At 41.0% G+C, this 20,413-nt stretch overlaps 2 protein-coding genes across 15 annotated transcripts in view; both read right to left on the reverse strand.

Annotated features, from left to right (window-relative positions):
- LOC115255738 (uncharacterized) overlaps nucleotides 1-10,393 on the reverse strand; it is a 43,421-nt gene extending 33,028 nt beyond the window's left edge. For 4 of the 10 annotated variants that reach the window (XM_062844756.1, XM_062844752.1, XM_062844741.1 and 1 more), the window contains exon 1: nucleotides 6,610-6,772. The gene's annotated coding sequence lies outside the window, so the exon portion shown is untranslated. The other 6 variants (XM_062844758.1, XM_062844749.1, XM_062844742.1 and 3 more) reach the window with 3 other exon arrangements.
- Nucleotides 10,394-11,794: 1,401 nt separating this feature from the next.
- The window catches only part of LOC109412193 (uncharacterized), a 265,092-nt gene continuing 256,473 nt past the window's right edge, over nucleotides 11,795-20,413 (reverse strand). For 3 of the 5 annotated variants that reach the window (XR_009996048.1, XR_009996050.1, XR_009996049.1), the window contains one exon: nucleotides 19,323-19,494. Coding sequence is in view for 2 of the 5 variants with exons in the window: in XM_062844766.1 (XP_062700750.1) it covers nucleotides 18,921-19,494 (574 nt within the window). In the remaining 3 variants the exon portion in view is untranslated. Of the gene's footprint in view, nucleotides 19,495-20,413 lie in introns of all 5 variants that reach the window. The other 2 variants (XM_062844766.1, XM_062844765.1) reach the window with 1 other exon arrangement.

The following is a 20,413-nucleotide window of genomic DNA, read 5'->3' on the forward strand; positions in this document are numbered from 1 at the left end:
TAAAGGGAATTTTAGACCGTTTCAAGGAGTTTCATGGGAATCCCAGTGGTTTGGGGAGCAGTTCAGTGGTCAGGGTTTTAGGGAGCATCCATAAGGTAGCATAAGGTAGAAGCGTTTTGGAGATTGTCGGGGCATTTTAAGTAATTTCAGAGTAGTTGTTTCACGAGTTTGGCGTTTCAAGCGGGCAAGTGTTTTCTCTGGAACCTCCCTTAAATTCTCACGGAGTCCCTGAAACTTTCTCAAATGCTCCTGAAACTCCCAGAATCCTCTGAAACGTTGCCAGAAACCTCTTGTAACTCCCTAAAACGCTCCAGAGATCTCCCTGGAACGGCCTGGAGCATCCATAAGCCTTTTAAAACTTCTCCTTTCTCTAAAGCTATTCCGATATAGGGGTGTTCAAAATCCCCCTGGAATCCCCTTAAACTAGGATCGCCCAGAATCTCTAATTTTGTCAGTGTTTCTTCTGTTTGTTGAAAGCACCGAACTGAAGAGTTGAGGTAGTGCTGCGATTTGTCTTTCACACAGGATGAAGGCTGTCACTTATTCGTCTCTGTCTTTCTTCAAAAACGGGACAGCTTATTTTTTTTTTAAGAACAGGCTTTTGGACTGCACTGAGTATGCCGACAATCACTGATAGCCAATACAGCAACCATAGAGTGGTGGTTTTAACAACGATACCATGTGTTGAACAGAAAGAGTTGAGGTTATAAAATTGCCACTCATTTAAAGGGTTTCGAGGGGTTTCAGGGTCTTCTCGGAAAGTTACGCGATTTCTGGGAGCGTTTCAGGGGGTCTAAGGAGGATTTCAGGGCGTTTGAAGGGGTTTTCTGGCGATTTCCGAAGCATGTCAGAGGGTTCCCAGGAGTTCCCTTTTATTATGTCCGCAGTAAATTCGTCTACAATATCATAACGAAAGCTCATAGAGGATCTGTTTAGATGTTTTCTTCTAACACCCTTATTTGGAAGCGTTTCGGGGAGTCTCAAGGGCGTTTGAAGCAGTTTATGGAGTCGTTCCGGGGGTCTTGGGGGCGATTCATGGCGTTTGAAGGAGTTTTAGAAGCGTGCCAGGCGATCCAAAACGGACGTTGAGGGCGTTTAAGGGTGCTTCAAGAAGTTGAAGGGGCGCTTCGGAGGTGTTGCCGGTATTTTCAGGAGGGGTTTCCTGGTATTTCAAGGGGTTCTAAGGGTCTTTCTGGAGGGTCTCAGAGGATTTCAGGGACGTTTAAGGCGATTCAAAACTGTTTCAAGGGGTTTTGTGGACGTTTCAGGGGATTCCGAGTGGCTTAGGGTGCGCTTCAGGGGATTGCAGGGAGATTTATAGGGAGTTTTGGGGTATTCCAGATTGACCAAAATTTGGATTTCAGACCATTCTAAGGGGTTTTAGGGACGTACCAAGGGATTCCGAGTGGTTTAGGGAGCGCTTCAGAGGATGGCAGAGGGGTTTATGGGGAGTTTTGGGGGATTTCAGAGCATCACAAGAGGTTTAGAAACGATTTAGGAGTGTTTAGTGGGGTGTTTCAGAAGCGTTTTGGAGGGAGATCTCAAAAAGTTTCAAGGGATTTCGAGTTATCCACTGTTTCTGAAGCGTTCCAGGGGATCGAAGGGGGATTGAGGGCGTTTGAAGGCATTTCAAGAGGTTTCAGACGGTTTCAGAAGCATGCCAGGGAGTCGCAGGGGGTTTCAAGGGATCTAATGGGGCGTTTTAGGGCATATTAAGGAATTGAAGAGGCGATTCAGATGCGTTTCAGGTGTTTTAGGAAGTTTCACGAGGGATTTCCGAACGTTTCAAGTAGTATTTGTGTTTTAAGAGATTCTAGGGGAGTTTTAGTGCATTTTTCATGCCATTCAAGGGGATTCGAAAGAGAAAAGCGTTTTAGGGGGTTTAAGGGCGTTTCAAGGAGATTAGCTAAAGGGTTGTAGTGACGTTTCAGAGGGTTTAAAGGGGGTCGAACGCGGTGCAGGGGTTTTTAAGTGCAGTTTCAGAGGAATCTAGGGCGTTTCAAAGGGTTGAACGTGCGCAGCAGGGGTGTTTCAAGAGGTTTCAGAAGCATTTTAAGGATTTCAAGGCAGTTTCAAGGCAGTTGAAGGGGTTTTAGGGACATCTAAGACAATTTAAAGCGGTTTCTTGATTCCAGGGGTTCTCAGGGGGATTTAAGGACTTTTGAAGGCGTTTCAAGGGATTTCAGGTGGTTTGAGAAGCGTGCCAATGAGTTTTAGGTGGTCTTGAGGGCGTTTTGGAGCGCATCAAAGAACTGAAGAGGCACTTCAGAGGTGTTTTCGGTGTTTTAAGGGATTTCCGGGCGATTCAAGAGAGTCTCAGTGGATTTTTGGGGGATTTCAGGAATGTTTAAGGGGATTACAGACCGTTTCGAGGGATTTGAGGGACGTTTTTTAAGAGTTTTAGGGGACTTCAGAGCGGCACAAGAGGTTTAGAGAACGTTTAAGGTGGATTGCAGGGAGGTTTCACAAGCGTTTTGGAGAATTTCAGAGGAATTTCTGAGCGTTTCAAGTGGTTTCAGGGCAATTTTTTCATGAGATTGGCGTTGCAAGTGGTTCCAGGGCAAGTGTTTCATGAGAATTTCAGGGCAGTTATTGTAACCCACCCCTGAGCCACACTGGAATTCCAATGGAACCGTCTAAGATTAAGAGGACGTTCCTGAAACTCCCATAATCCGCTGAAAAATTGCTAAAAACCTCTTGAAAGTTTTTGAAAACCCCCAGAAACATCCCGAAACGATTTGGAACATCTCTAAAACTTCCCCAAAGCTCTTCCGATTTAGGAGGTGTTTAACCTCCCACCCCCTGAGACACCCTGAAACAGCTCTAAAGCCCCCTGCAAGTCCTCTGGCCCGTTTAAAGAGCCCTCTGGTTCTCTGAAAAGGCGTTTTAAGTGATTTCAGGGCAGTTGTTTCGTGAATTTGGCGTTCCTAGTGGTTTCAGGGCAAGAGTTTCGTGACAGTTATCGTGGCCCCCGGCCTCTGGAGCCCATTTAGAGCCACCGCAACCCCTGAGACCATTCTGGAACTCCCATGGAACCATCCCTGACACCTCCTAAAACGTTCCTGAAACTCCTCGAATCCTCTGAAACATTGCTAAAATATCTTGAAACTCCGTGAAATTCTCTTAAAAACCTCTTGAAACCACCTAAAACGAAAACCAGATCCATTCAAGGAATTCAAGGAGGGTTCCAGTAAGGGAAATAGAGGAGTAAGGGGGTTTTAGAAAACCCTCTAAAGCTTCCCTTAAAACCTCTGAAACATCCCTAGAAAACCTCCCACCTGAGACGTCCTAAAGTATTCTAAATCTCCCTGAAAGTCTTCTGTCGAACCGAAAAACGTCACCATTGAACCCCCTAGACCTAGGAATTTATAGTGTTTATTATCTGTATGCCCATACAGGATTAAAATGCACATGCCGCCTAGTGGAAGAACAGCGCTTTAAACGGACTTATCAACTGTAAACCCTTAACCTTTCAATTAGCTTTGCCGAAGAACCCATCTTGCTAAGCAATCTGGCTCGTGAGATATGCGAAATATAAGAATTGCATACTCACTAGCGCCGTCTAGAGGTGAACTTTCGAATCAAACGGCCGATCATTTGTAAGTACTTGATCAACCAAAAAGTTTCCCGAAAACAGCGACTTTCCAAAGAATCAGGATTCTGAAATATTTGAGATGGAAATTTCATGTTTTTCGTCTGTTTGTTGAAAGACTGGACAGTGCTTGTCACTGTGCATTACTCTCTGCATCGTAATGCCGAGAGTTACTGTTGCGATTTGTCTCTAGCACAGCTACGAAAGCTCTCACTTATTCGTCTCTGTCTCTCGTCTATCGTTCGAACTGATGAATAGAACTAAAAAATCGATATCCGGCGCCATTTTGAAATCCAAATTTACGGACCACAATCCAAGATGGCAACCGTGGAATAGTGGTTTAAGCCACTATACCATGCAATATTGAAGTCTATTGTTCGGGCTTAACGAATAGAGTTCAAAAATCGATATCAGACGCTATTTTGTACTCCAAGATGGAGACCTGTAATCCCATATGGCGACCGTGAAATGGAAGATTATTTCAGTTTATTAAGCAGTATGGAGGTCTATCGGTTGGGCTTGGCAAGTAGAATTCAAAAATCGATATCTGACGTAATTTTGAACTGCAAGATGGCGACCGTGAAATTGTGGTTTAAGCCTCGATATCATGCAGTGTGGAGGTCTATCGATTGGGCTTGACGAGTTGAACTTAAAAATCCATATCCGACTCCATTCTGAATTCCAAGATGGGAAACTGTAAGCGAAGATGGCGACCGTGGAATTAGGTTTAAGCCACGATACTAAGCAGCTGGCCTGCTAAATATTAGTCGCAGTGCCTGTTTTTCGGCCGAAAATGAATGACTGCGGCGGTCGTTTTCAGTTCCTCGATGCGAGAACTGACTGAGTCCGAGAGCTCCATTCCTGAGCGACCCAACCAAGCTTCTTTCCAATCATCCACACACTACTCATGCTGATAGGCCATTCGTCTCAATCGGTGACTTGTGAGAGTGAGAACCCTATACGCTACCACGGGTGAAAACACTCAACTACAGAAAATTGAATGGAAATTTAGCTCTGTCAGCTCTCGCTTTCAGCACGCTGCGTGCGAGTGTGAGTACCTTTTTCATTTCGCTCCCGTGTTGCTGATTGGAAAACAACAATGACAGGCAAACCAAAACGGGGAAAATGAAAAAAGCAAAATATCGCATTCATAAAATCTTGTCGAAAAATTGCAGCCCTGCAGTAAGCAGTATGGATGTCTATCGATCGGGCTTGGCGAGTAGCACTCAGAAATAATTATCCGAAGCCATTTTTAAATTCAAGATTGCGGGTTATAGGCCAATATGGTGACCGTGGAATGATGGTTTGAGCTGTTGGCCAGTCATTATGAGAGTCTATTGATGGGACTAGAGGGGTAGAACTTAAAAATCGATATCTGACGTCATTTTGTACTATTTTTATTTATCTGTATTAACGAGATTTTTAGCCCTGGGCTAGTTCATCTCGGGACCCACGCTTTACTTCCCTTCCGAAGGAAGAACTCACATTTTGCGAGTTTGTCGGGAGTGAGATTCGATCCCAGGTCCTCGGCTTGATAGTCAAGTGTTCTAACCAGGTCCGCTCCGATTTTGTACTAGAAGAAGGCCTTCAAGATGTTCTAGGCTCTCTAAATTGTTTTTGTGACTGAAACTTCAAGGTTCTTCGAATTGTTCTGGAGTTCAGTCTATTGAATCCATCAGAAGTAGACTACAGTCTTCATAGAGGTACTTCCTAGAACCTAAAAAAACGTAACCAAACTTCTACTGACCCTGTTCCGCCAGTTTTACAGATCGATTTCCAACCACCACTACTAGTACCAATCTTTTCATCAACCGCACAAGGCCAACCACCGAACTTGACTTTCACACATCATTTGTTCTCTACGCCGCCGTGTATCATCTACGAAGGAACTAGTTCACTTTCGTTTCGCGCAGCCCTAGCCCTGCTTTTTGAAAAGGTATTGAATCGCAAAATTTTGGCATCCCCTCAAATTTCGCATGTACCAGCGTATACTCAACATGATCATGATCAACAACAACCGTCAGTCAGTCAGTCCGTCAGGGGTCAATAACGCACTTGACACTCACCCGAGATTTATAAAAGGCGGTTTGTTTTTAGATCGGAAGTGTCGCCGGATCATGGGACCTACTAGTAAGTAGTGAGTCACGACGATCATCTGCGGCAGATTTCGATGCTAAAACTGGGTTGTATTACGATCGAGTGATCAAGAGCGTACGATCAGCTGCTGCTACCAGTTGCGCATTGGTTCCAATTTTCCGATCGAAACGTACTTCCTCCTCGCATCCGAGAGACCGAGAAACCAAACCGAGGAGAGGTTATGTAAAGGTGAGAAGCGAAATTTTTCACCATTGATTTGGCATCGATCGCGCCAACACGAAAATGCCGTCGTAAGCTACTTAATCAAATCATGGTTATTAGTGATCTGAACAGCGCCGCCGTTGATGTTGTTGTTGTTGCTGGCAAATTAGCTAGTGCTGTTGTTGCTGCGGCAGCAGGGTCCAGCTGGTGCGATTTCGGCCGAAATCGGACCAAAAATTCACGGTTGATGAACAAAACAATCTATTTTTAAGTCGACGATCGATCGACGAGGTCGAGCGAGAGCCGGCTCCTCATATCGCGCACCAGCCTCCACGATCTTCCACGTTTTCTTCCCGCTTTCAGACGACGATCATCACAACATTCGCGGGAGAGTTGATTCACTTTTCTATTGGAATTTCGCACGTTCATCACGATCCCCTTTTGGGACAGATGGGACACCTCTCCAGTCGAAATCAAAACACTGCTGTCGCGATTGTCGTCACATTCACTAGCACCAACGCCGTAGTCCGCGAACTTGGATGTGTTGATCACGCAGCAGAACTCTTCGCGTATGACGCCGCCGTCGAAGGTTTCTGATAACGCGGTCACGATCACAATCACGTGTCTACGCCTTCTTATCACAGAGAACTTCCCGTGCACACACAAAACAATAACAATCATCACTCCGCATCCCACAACCTAGTAGACAGACAACCTACAGAACAGGGGAGGGGGCTGTCGAACTCCCTAAAGTGTTCGCAAATACGGATGAACGGATCCAACGAAAAAATTAAAATAATAACAAAAAAGGGAAACGCGATCAGCGATCAACACGCGCCCGAATTTGCGAAACAAATGAGATCACTTGCGGTAACAGTGAGCAGCGCGCACAGATAGATTGCCCCGGTCGTCGGTGGTGCGGCAGTCGAATCGTCGTCGTCGTGATCTACCAAAAGACGACGACGAGCTCTCCCGTACTATGAGACGGGACGAGACGAGTCTTGACCATCGGCAGCATCATCTCCGTTTTTTAGGGGCCGTAGTGCGCAGGACCAAGTCTTGCTTGGCGCAGTTGCTCTCGCAGCCGCCGAAGTCGCGAGAATGCGCGTACTCGATCGACGATCAACTAAAGACGGACTCTAGTGGAAACTGACCACTGTCACAGACTTTCACTATCACACCGTTGTGCGGAATGGTCGTCTCTCAGCGATCTACAACTAGATTAGACTAACTACTAGACTAGATGTGATCGCGTCGTCAGAATCAGAATCAGCGGAGGTTTTCATTCATTCTACTCACACACAGACTGTCTGAGGAACGAGGAACATTATGCTTGCCACGATCGAAGCGAAGTTGACGGAAAGCATATGATTGGCATCAACACCACATTGATTGAGATGGCGATTGCGGCCAGCATAAGTGCGGGATGAGGATCACCGGCGAGGGATCACTCGATCCACCTTGCTGGTTGGGAGATAAGGCTTCTACATTTAATTGAATCATGTGAGTTGTAATGTTGAAATGCATCAGATTCGTTAATGGTTCATTCGTTACAAGCATTATCAATGTTCTGAATATCTGAGAAATGTTCAATACAATCTGTGATTCATTAGCATCTGATGAACCTGAAATTCCAGAAGTCTGATCTTCAAAATGGTTTGGATATCGTGAGATTGGAGAAAGAAGAAAGTAGGTCGTCAACATACAGGGGATGGCCAAAATGTTTGGGATAGGCAACTTTTTTTTCACTCACTAAAAAGTTCAACATGCTATAACTTTTCATAGAGTGCATCAAAAAATCTCAAATTTTGACTGTTCGTCAACCTATTATATGTGCATCATTGATACAAATTTGGGCTCGATTGATTAATATTTCGCAAAGTTAGAACCGTTCCGGTAAAATACCTTTTATTAGACAACTCATTTTTGAGCTGTCATATTTCGGAACCCAGTGAACCGAATTGAATGAAATTTTGAACGTACACTAGCAATGTGTAAATGCTTCACAAACCATTGAAACATAGCTACTTTTTAAACGTTGAAAAAAGTTATCACCCGAGCAGAAGAGAATAGCAAAATAATAACTACAAAATAACATAATCTGTTTTTATATCTTGTTTTGTTATTATTAACTTATCAAGGAATTACTTTTCCATAACATGTTTTGTTGGGCAATCTTATTTTGTTATTATCCAGCTATTGATATGCAGCCATTAAACCTTATTTAAATAACATGTTTTGTTATGGAGCAAACTAAGTTATTATTGTGATATTGAGACTGTACAAATATTTGATAAACAATATCCAACAATAATAAGTTTTTTAAATTGTAACTACAACATTAAAGATTTACGTTCTTTACAGCATTCCGTACATATTACCTAATAATTCTTATTGTTATTCTTGTCAGCTTATTATTTTATGAGCACTTCCAAAATTATGTCCTGTTTTTTTTTTATTATTTTTTGTATACAGTTACATATAGTCGTATCCATGCCATAGAAAATCTCAGAATGTTGGTGGATTAGTAGTTCCTCGGAAATAGTTAGACTCATATGTTATAATTCGCAAAAAGGATAACTCTATCCAAAAAATTTTGCTTTTGGTTTGTTATCAATAACTTTTGAAGATCAAAATTTGTTATTGAAATGTTTTCTAAATTCATTGTTATTAAGTTGTTATTGACACAAACAAAACATGTTATTATATTCGTCTTCCAGGAACATTTCTTTGTTATGTTATTTGTTATTTTGCCGCTTATGACATGCAAGTTTATAACAGAATATGTTATGTTAATAACATTAAAATAACTGATTGCATTATTCAGTTACAGGGGATGGCCAAAATGTTTGGGATAGGCAACTTTTTTTTTCACTCACTAAAAAGTTCAACATGCTATAACTTTTCATAGAGTGCATCAAAAAATCTCAAATTTTGACTGTTCGTCAACCTATTATATGTGCATCATTGATACAAATTTGGGCTCGATTGATTAATATTTCGCAAAGTTAGAACCGTTCGGGTAAAATACCTTTTTTTAGACAACTCATTTTTGAGCTGTCATATTTCGGAACCCAGTGAACCGAATTGAATGAAATTTTGAACGTACACTAGCAATGTGTAAATGCTTCACAAACCATTAAAACATAGATACTTTTTAAACGTTGAAAAAAGTTATCATGCATTGACACTTTTTGAATTTTTCTCGAAAAAATGTATTTTTTTACATCTGTTCCGCAATTTGCGAACGCGCCTCCATTATCAACTAGCCCCCACAACGAACCGCCGTCACTGGTACAGCGTAACCCGGTTGATAGAATAAAAAAGCGTCAAAACAACAGCGAAAAGAGCCTATCTATAGATAAGTAGAGGATGATGAAGAAAGGGATAAAAACAAAACCCTAGATAGCTACTGTTTATTTAAGATCTACTTCAGTGAATTACTTCAGAATTATCCCACAAACTTTATCTAAAATTAAGAAAGTTAGAGCAACTGAATTCGACTAGAGTAAGCCTAAATGCAATACGAAGTGGTGTAAAATTTATAGTAGAAGTGTAGCATAATTGATGAGCCCATAAATCGTAAATTCTGCATTGCTTTACACTGTTCAAAACCCAGGGCTACGAAGGTACCGTACGCTAGCACATTCCGGACTGAGCGAAACTACGAAAAGACACTAAACGTAAGTAACCTAAATCTACCGTAAATGTACCGATATAGGGCTGAAACTGAAACAAAATGTACTCTACAGGAAAAATTTAACATATAAACCATAAATACATATTTCGGTGCGTTTGTTCAAGTTTTCGGAAGTCTTCCGTATCTTGTTGCCGTATAGGGAACAATATCAATGTCAATAAATTTTAGTGTTGATATTCAAAGATTTTCCACTTCTGTTCTCAAATTATCTCTAATCAGATATATTAGAGCCTATTTAGATTGAAGGAAGAACACATTTAATAATTTTTGTGTGGTATTGTAAATTTTACTTATTTTCCTCTTTATGGGTAAAAATTTCAACCCGGTATAACTTAATTCGCCGTGAGAAAATATTACATTTTATAACGTCGTATTAAGTATCAATATATTGTTGATAAACGTTAAAAATTTCATTCAATTCAGTTCACTGGTTTCCGAGATATGACAGTTCAAAAAAAAAGTTGTCTAAAAATAGTGTTTTACCCGAACGGTTCTAACTTCGCGAAAAATTAACCAATCGAGCCCAAATTTGTACCAATGATGCACATATAATAGGTTGACAAACAGTCAAAATTTGAGATTTTTTGATGCACTCTATGAAAAGTTACAGCATGTTGATTTTTTTTTGTGGGAGAAAAAAAGTTGCTTATCCCAAACATTTTGGCCATCCCCTGTATATTCTGAAATCTGAATAGCTGTACGCAGTAATTCTAGATTTTATTCTTAACTATGTTTCGGTAGCCTCTTCAGACTTTGATAGATGATCTTCAAAACGATTTGGAAACTGCCTAACATGACTGAGGAATATGCGAATAAAGGACTCTGATGGTACTGACGAAACCTCGTTATCTGTGCTAATATATCCGCAGTACATTCATCAACAATTTCTGCACAATTTAATCGAGGAGCTGTGTTTAGATTTTTGTCAAGTTTATAACTAGAAAACTTGAAAAAATGAAAGAGATACTCTAAATCAGTGATGGAAAATGTCATGGAATGTAATGAAAAAATAAATATCATGACATTATTCAGTTCCGCCATTTCCTGTACGAACATTCGCCCGTGAGCATTAACAATGCTTTTCTTACTTTACTACATTTCTTACAAGAGACAGTGAAATTGGCAAATAACAAAATTACATTTTTTGACATTGCTGCTGAGCCACTTGATCCTCAGTATCCTCTTGACAGAAAATTGTTGGGCTGAGCATCCGCTTACAGAACGAAAGTGTAACCTCCAGGGAACGATACTCCGTTACCTGTGCTCAGTGAATCAAAATTCAACCATCGCGCAACAATAACAACAATGTCGCAACCTGAATTTGTTGCGACATTCTACCCAATGCGACATAGGTAACTTCGAGTCGGTAAACACTACAACGCTGCTGAATATGTATCATCAAAAAGTTTCGTTTTTGGGTTAGTAAATTGATCATTCACGAGTTGAAAAGTACGCAACAAATTCAGCTTCCTTTTTGTCTGCAACAAAAAAAATGTTACTTGTTGGGATAAAGAGTAATCGCCGCGTCTTCTTTGTTGCTTGTTTTGTGGCCCTTTTTTCTGACAATTCTCTTCACTACCTGTGCTATTATATCCGCAGTACATTAGTCAACAATTTCTACACAAATTCATCGAAGAGCTGTGTTCAGATTTTTGTCAAATTTATAACTAAATAGAAAACTTTTAAAAATATAAAAGTGATACTCTAGATCAGTGATGGAAAATGTCATGAACGTTCATGAAAAAGTATGTCATGACATCATACAGTTTTACGGTTTTACCATTCCCTTTGCGAACCTTTGTCCGTAAACTTCAACAATGCTTGGACATGATGGAATGTGATGGAAAATGTCATGAATTGTAATGAAAAACAAATGTCACGACATTATTCAGTTTCGCCATTTCCTGTGCGAACCTTCTTCCGTGAGCTTCAACAATGCTTTTCTTACTTTACTACATTTCTTACTAGGGGCAGTGGAATTGGCAAATAACAAAATTACATGTTTATGACATGTTCCGTCTCTGCTCCAGAAATTTACATCTCTGTATTTCTCAAGAAGTTTTAATAGGAATCCCTCTCGGGCGCTGTCCATAAACTACGTAGACTCAAGTTTGGCAATCTCAGATCCCCCCTCCCCCCTCGTAGACTTTCGTCCATACAAAATTTTCGAAATTTGTATGAATCGTAGACTATGGCCGGCCCCGTCCCCCCTCCGAGTCTACGTAGTTTATGGACAGGCCCTCGTGAAAGTATTTAGAATTCGCAATTTCTCGCAGGTATTTTTCTAATACTCTATGACAGATTTTTTTTCAATCAATATCCCTAAGTTGTTGTCCGGAAAATTAAACGGATTTTAAAGAGCAGTTAAGATGGAAGTCTGAAAAAAAAGTTAAGCGAAATCCTTCTATGAACAACTTTTTATTAGTTACCGGCACAAATGCCTGATTTGGCCCACAATTCCCTCCTGACCCTTATAGTAAATATTAATAGGTATTGAATAGTTTGCAGAATTAAAATGTAGAAAATCGAATAGAATATCTTCAAAAATAGTGGTTTGAGTTTTTTTTTAAATATTTATGAGTGTCTATATTTTTTCTTGGAAAGATTTCAATTGACATTTTTGACCTTTTGACATTATTTGACTCAGCTGTTACAATACAAGTATGCATAACGGTCAAGCCATAAAAATCCGTTTCCAAATAACTTCCGATTTTGGTGGAGGAGGAAATTTTTAAACCAAGTTGGTAAAAAAAAGAAGTAAAACAATCTACGTCATTTGTAATTCTCTTCGACCAAAAATCATTGTCAAATTCATTTACGGCCCACGATTGTAATTCAAAGTGTGAATTTGGGCCGCGGAATCAGCCAGTCTGAGCACCACCTAAGTAGTCAGGATCCTCAGCTATATAAATTATAAAATATGCCCACTCACTAGCGTCTAGTGGCAAAACATCTGAATCAACTGTATACACTTGTCTTTCCAAAAACCTTTGAAAAAACCATCACATTTCTGATATTCCAGAGGGAATCTGTACGAGATTCGAGTGCAAATCTTGATGAGATTCCAGGAAAAATCTCCGAGATTCCAGGGGGAAGCTCCACGAGATTTCAGGAGAAATCCCCACGATATTCCAGAAGGAATCTCCACGAGATATTCCAGAAGGGATCTCCACAAGATTCTTGAGGAATCTCCACTAGATTCCAGGGGGAATTTCCACTAGATTCCGGAGGTATTCTCCACGAGAATCCAGAGGGAATCTCCACGAGAATCCAGGGGGATCTCCATTAGATTCCAGGAAAAATCTCCACGATATTTCGGAGAAAATCTCTACGAGATTCCGGAGGACATCTCCACGAGATTCCGGAGGAAATCTCCACGAGATCCCGGAGGGAATCTCCACGAGATTCCGGAGGGAATCTCCACGAGATTGCGAAGGAAATCTCCACGAGATTCCGAAGGAAATCTCCACCAGATTCCGAAGGAAATCTCCACCAGATTCCGAAGGAAATCTCCACCAGATTCCGAAGGAAATCTCCACCAGATTCCGAAGAAAATCTCCACGAGATTCCGAAGGAAATCTCCACGAGATTTCGAAGGAAATCTCCACGAGATTCCGAAGGAAATCTCCACGAGATTCCGAAGGAAATCTCCACGAGATTCAGAAGGAAATCTCCACGAGATTCCGAAGGAAATCTCCACGAGATTCCAGAAGCAATCTCCATAAGGTTTTAATTTAATATTGTCAGATTTTTTTAAACGTTCCTCAAACTTGCTATTTTGGAGGTGTAATGAGCATCCCTAAAAATAAGTATTTTGTATGAAATAAAAGTAGAAAAGTTGGGTCGAAAGAAATATTATGCGAATCGAACCGGAATTTTACCGCATCGTTTGCCATTGAAAATGGTGCGGATCGGTCAAGGCGTTCCGGAGTTATGGCCATTTTAGTGATCCAGACCACCAAATTCTATCATGCGACACATCAAATTGCGCCAAATTTTGTAAACATGGTTGCCGAATTTTACGCGGAAATCATCAATGGAAACCACAAAACCACGATGTCGGCCAAAAATCTAAGATGGCGACCCAAAACTAAAAGTGATGGCTGTTTTACGGAGTTTAAGGCTCTAACATCATGCAATATGGGCATATTTGTCATAGGGAAGATGTCCTTGAACTCCGGGAATTGGAATATTCAAAATGGCGGCCCAAAATCCAAGATGGAAGCCCAAAGTTCAAGATGGCGATAGTTTTAACCCTTTGGAGCCGGAGGCATCATATATGACCCCAACTTAGAAACGGCTGACCCATTCGATAAAACAGAATACTACTGTCCTCGGCAAAGTTGTTGCAAATTGAGTCCTCTATTACGGAAAAATGGGAATATTTGTATTTGGGACTTCATTGATGACCTAGAACATCCTGAACACCATGAAATATGGAATAACGAAATAATTGACATACCAGTTGTTCTAAAAGGTAAACTTGGATGTGGATTACGTTTATATGTATTCATTTAGCCTTCATCATGAATATCAAAAGGTGTTTTATATTCTGGAATGTTCTAGGTGTTCCAAACTGTCCTTCAGTCCTTCAAATCTACAAGAATTTTTTTTTGTATTTTCGCCACAAATAATAGCATTGCATAGCCTACTGGGGTCCGTGAAGCTCTTGACATCTACAACATCATTTATAGACACCAGGGATATTCCAGGTCAGTCAAACTACCCTGGAGTTCAGAACTTCAGGTCTACACTCATAACAGTAGCCATATTTGTTATACTGAGTAACGTTGCATAATCAACCGCAGTTACTGGAGCAATCTGAAGTCTACTAGCTTATTATAAACCTTTGGGATATTCAGGGTCGTCCAAACTGTTCTATAATGTAATCATTCGAATCTGTTTTCACCATAAATAATAGTATTGTATAATCTGCTGGGATCCGCGAAGCTCTTGAAATCTCAAATGTAATTTAGAGACATTACAGAGATATTTCAGGTCAGCCAAACTATCTTAGAGTTCAGATCTACACTCGTAACAACAGCCATATCTACGTTGCATATTTATCCGTGGTTATTGGACCAATCTGAAGTCTTCTTTTTATTATAAACCTTTGGAACATTCAGGTTCGTCCAAACTGTTCTATAAAGAAGTCCTTCAAATCTACAAGAAAAACTTTATGTGTTGTGACCATAAACAATAGCATAACATAATCTGATGAGATCCATAAAGCTCTTGAAATCTCAAATGTCATTTAGAGACACTATGGGAATGTTCCAGGTCAGCCAAACTATCTTTGAGTTCAGAACTTCAGGTTTACACTCGTAACATCGCTATATCTGACATGCTGAGGAACGTTTCATAATCAATCGCGGATCAACCCGAAGTCTACTACATATATATTATTATCAACCTGGGACTTTGAGGATCGGCCAAACTATCCTGAAGTTTAGCTCTTGATAGTAACAGTAGTTATTCTCACAATGAACTTAAGACTGTAATCTGTAATTCCCCTGGCATATAATGAGCCATTTCAAGATAGTTTTGAGATATTCCAGATCAACAAAACTGCTCCTGAGACCATAGCTTCAGGTCTACACTTGTGATACTAGCTTTTGCCACTACGTTAAGTAGTGTTACATAATCCACTGTACTTACCAAAGCAGATACTGGAACAATAAGCGTTGTACCTATCATATGTGTGGGATATTATGGGCTTCCTTACTGTTATGAAGCTTAATTGATAAAAACAACCACTGTAACTTTCAGAAGACATACTGGACATGATAGATTGCAAATCGTAGCTTTGTATAATGAAAAAAGTTACCGTTACACCCGTAGACTTTAGGATCTAATCTAACGAAAAGTTTGGATGACCTAGGATATCACGACTGATCTGATACTGTCTATTAACCTTTCAGAAGACTTACTGAACATGATAGAATACAAATCGTAGCCTTTTATAGTGAAAGAAGTTACCGTTACACCCATAGACTTTAGGATCTAATCTCAAGAACAGTTTGGATGACCTAGGATATCCTAACTGATCTGATACTGTCTATTGAACTTTCAGAAGACATACTGGACATGACAGAATACAAATCGTAGCTTTGTATAATAAAAGAAGTTACCGTTACACCCGCAGACTTAAGGATCTAAACTCAAGAACAGTTTGGATGATCTAGGATATCCAGAAAAAAAATTCTGCATAATATTCTACCGTTTTTATGCTATTGATCACCAAAACTACTGAAAAACGTAGAAAAACCTCCATAATTACGCTTGGAAAAAAATCGGCTTCAAAGGGTTAAGGAGTTTTAGGCTCTTAAGTCATGCAATATGGGTATATTTGTATAGTCCAGAGTCCAGAAATGGTGACCAGAATATACAAAATGGCGACCCAAAGATCAAGATGGCGATTGTTTTAAGGAATTTTAGGTTCTTAAGACTAGAAATATGGGTATATTTGGTAAAGAGATGTCCAGAGGCCAAAAACGGCAACCAGAACATACAAGATGGCGGCCCAAAATCCAAGATGACGACCCAAACTTTAGGATGGAAGTTGTTTTAAGGGGTTTTAGGCTCTTAAGTCATGCAATATGGGTATATTTGGCACAGTCCAGAGTCCACAAATGGTGACAGAATGTTCATGATGGCGGTTCAAAACCAAAGATTGCGTATACAATTCTAAATGACAGCTGTTTTATGGAGTTTTGGGCTCAAAAGCATGTATTTTGTGTATATTTGGTATAGAGAAAATGTACGGAATCCAAAAAAGGCAATCAGAATTCCAAAGGAGTTTTAGCCTTTGACATCATGCAATTTGGGTATATTTGGAAAGAGGAAGATGTCCGGAGTTCAAAAATGGTGACCAGAAGATGGCGGCTCAAAATGCAAGATAGCGCCCAACATTTCGAGGCGGCAGCTGACTTAAGAAATTTCAGGTTCTAAAATCATGCAATATAGGTATATTTCCCAGCCAACACACGATCGTATATGATGTTTAACAGGATGCAAAAGTGGAGGCGATATGCGTACACTTTACACGCGGTTAAATGGAAGCATGTACGTATATGGCCTCCACTTTTGCATCCTATTCAACATCATATGCGACTTCGTGTTGGCTGGGTTGGCATGGGGACCATAATATCCAAGATGGTGACCCAAAATCCAAGATAACGACTGTTTCAAGGAGTTTTAGGCTCTAAAATCATGCAGTATACTATACTGAGTATAGGAATAATTGGGTGTATGGGGAAAACGTATAGAGTCCAAAAATGGCGACCACAGTATCCAAAATGGCGGCCAAGATACCCGAAATGGTGGCTGTTTTGTGGAATTTTAGGCTCTAATCATATTAGTATTACATGGTACACAGTAATGTTCCGGTTTTATCATTGAATTGGATCATGCAAATATACAGAAGCACTATTAGCTTAATATTTTACTGCACCAATCGAAGAAAATTTTATCATTCCGCGCGTCGTTTCATATGGACAAATTTTGGGTGCCTGTGATACTGTTGAGGAATTTCAACGATAACAGAAGCCAGTTAACCGACATGATTGCTTGTACCTACCATGAACAGGGTTTTAGTCAAATGGATAAAAATGCGATATTCATTAACGTGTCACTTGAGTTTGGTTGAGATGGTTTCTCGAAGGCACGAGAAAGGCATCATCACCGCTAGGTGGATTAATTAGAATTTTCAAGTCAATGTAACACAAAAATGGCAAGACCTAGAAAAAAGTGATGCATGGGTGACTTTTAGGAAATCGTCTGCACTTTCATATGTAAAAAAAAAAAATGAAAAATTGATTGAAAAAAAGTTTTTCTAACAACAAAAATATCAAGTAATTATTTTTTTTTTTTGTTTGTTTCTTGCAAACTCATACAGTAATGGTCCCAGCATCCCTTAAGAATCCAATGGAACTCGACGGGCATGATTTATTAGATATACTGGACATCTTTGAAATGAAAAAAAGATCATCTAGACTTCCATTTGAGAAGGGCCAGTCATTCAATTTTCATTATATGAATCTATCACACAAATAAACTTTTGAGTAAAACAAGTTTCTTACAATACCACAATCACCACAATTGGTCGCAGTGGTTTATGTCCCGGACAGAGAAAAAAAAATTTTGGACTTTGTTCATCCATTTTTAATGGGTAACACACGTTATCATACAAAATTAAAATTCGATGTTCTATTTGATGTTTGATGTGTTATATGTTTGATTCACAAATCTATCTAATACAAAGCTAATATGTGTACGAAAACCGATTTTGAAAATATTGCTCCGTTAAAAAAAAAACAAAAACCAAAAAATGAGGAAATGCTTCCAGTTTCGCCTTAAGACATATGGTCGAAAGAGATTTCGCCGAATTATTAGAAAGAACTGTCTATAAAAAAGGGACTCAGGAAAGGAAGAGTCACCTAAACATACATTTGGTAATTTGTCTGGAGACCAAACCAAAGTTCTTGAACACGTTGAAAAGCTGATTTCTCAGTAGATAATTGAAATCAGTATCTACTTTAATGCCCAAGTGTCAAGCAACATTTTCAAGTGGAATTTAGGTCCTTAGAACCACAATAAAAACAAAAAAACTTATTTAGGCATGTGTTAAAGGATGAACCGAGGGATGAACAAAGGTCCAGACTGTGAACATTTGCGTTCGTGTCGTCAGTCACTGAACTTCTCCACTGTTATTATTCTTCTTAACAACACAAAATCTGTCTAATTTTCGCAAATTTGTCAGCTCCCTTGGAATGCCGGCCAGATCCGGAAAGCCAAGATCCACCCACTCGCGCTTGTCATCGTCGGTCTCGGTCTGCCTGCCTGCCTGCCTGATGAGACATGCAACCGTACCAAATCCAAACACACCAAGTCCCACTCATCCGCACCAACAGTTTACACCATACAGACGAAAGATCTTCTAGCAGTTTACCTTAATTCAATCGATTCTATAGATTATGCGCATGCAAGTGCATTTTCTCCCGCCCATAACGACGCGCCATAAAATCAAAACAAAGCGATGGAAAGCGAGAAGCGAACACAATTTAAACCACCTACAAACACACTCTCACTCACTAACGTTATTGGAGTTATTTTTAGTAACTCGTTTTGATACGATGGGAACGGTGCTGCGCTTGCGTGAGCTGATCGGCGACGCACTCGCTCGCGAGAGATTTCCTCTCTCGCGTAAACGGCTTCAAACAGACTTGCATGCAAATGATCGAGTTAGCGCTCCCGGACAATAGATGGCACTGTTTGTCTGATGGTGAATGGGAAAGCAGGTGAGGTTAGTTCTGTTGGGATGGATGTTAATCAACGAGTGTTTGTCTCTTGTAACTCATTTTCTTTCTTTCGGTTTAGAACGCAAAGAATTCCGCTAATCCGCTCCGCGTTGATAGCCACCAAGTTGCAACAATTGTACTTGTTGTAAATATATATGTTAAAACTACTACAATATTCTGCTCTTGACCCGTTCGCGGCCAGGTAGCTATGGACGCCGGGGGTGACTCCGGTTTCATATGCGGAAGTCATCCCCGGCCGCCCATGGCGGCCCTGAAACACCCGCAGGATCAATCCAAAACCTTCGGATTGTCTCCTACAGGTGTACTTCTGGGTCGGCTTTGCTACCTTTAATGCCAGAAGCGGACGGCTTCGAGCAGGAGGCCGGTTCTTGCGCACATATTGTAGCCGTTGTAAAAAATGGAAATATTTTACCTTAACGGGCGTCCTATCTTCCCTCTCTTTACGATCCCGATCCTTGTGGTGGCGTCGCGAGGACTTGTCCTCCCGGTGCCGGTCCCGGTTCCGTCGGCGGCTCGAGTCCGGACTGCGGCGGTGGTGCGAGCGTTTCGAGCGTTCCCTCCGGCGGCGCGAGGAGCCATCGAAGCTGAAAAGGAAAGAGAAATGGAAAATAAAGGTTAGATCTGAGAATTTGTGAGTTCCGCAACGCGGAATAACTAGGATTCGAATACAGCACCAGGTGATGATGTACCACTGCATGGTGGACCCAATGGAACCCAGATTCTTGATCAGCAACGCCACTTCACACTACTACGGCGTCCAAATCACCCGATCTACTGTCCGGATCATCCGGAAGATCCGGCTATACCACGGATGGACTCGACACGACCGCAAATCACTGCCAACTGGCAGCGTTGATGGAGACAACGCAGACACGGCGACATCGGCGGAATATCAGACACTGTGGTGCACGTCGACGACGACGCGCTCGCCATCATTCGATTAAGAGGGATTTAGAACACACAACACAACCTCAACACCGCCGCCGCCGGTATTGGGAGTACAGAAAATAGAACAAACAAGAATCAACCAACGAGTCAACTAGGCTAGTACGGAATCGTGAATCGCGTGAAGTGTGCGAAACTTACTGGCGACGACGGTGGCTTATTGCATGGGGCAAAAGGAAAAATACAATCGTACGGTCACACAAACGGAAAATCCTTCGAAGGGCGACACCAGCATGCGGAAAATTCTAATGAAATTGCGCTGCCGCGCGGCGCGGCACTGACGACGCTAGTGAGGAAGGCGTGGATGTGCGACAGTGTGGTGGAGCAGTGTGCAATTGTTGTCGGTGGTTTGTTTTATTCCCCCTACTTGTTGGTAGGTCGGTTGTTCTCTGAACGTGAACACCGCCGCCGTCATCGAAGACGCCACCGTCAATGACTGCGACGAAGAAAGTGGAATTGAATCCAATTAACACAGGAAGGCTTTTTCTTTCTCATTGTTCAGGTAGGTAGTTCTCTGATCTCTTTTGATGACCAGAAGTGTATTGAGGGTTGTTGATC

This window comes from Aedes albopictus, chromosome 1, assembly GCF_035046485.1.
Source record: "Aedes albopictus strain Foshan chromosome 1, AalbF5, whole genome shotgun sequence".
NCBI classification, from domain to species: Eukaryota; Metazoa; Arthropoda; class Insecta; order Diptera; family Culicidae; genus Aedes; species Aedes albopictus.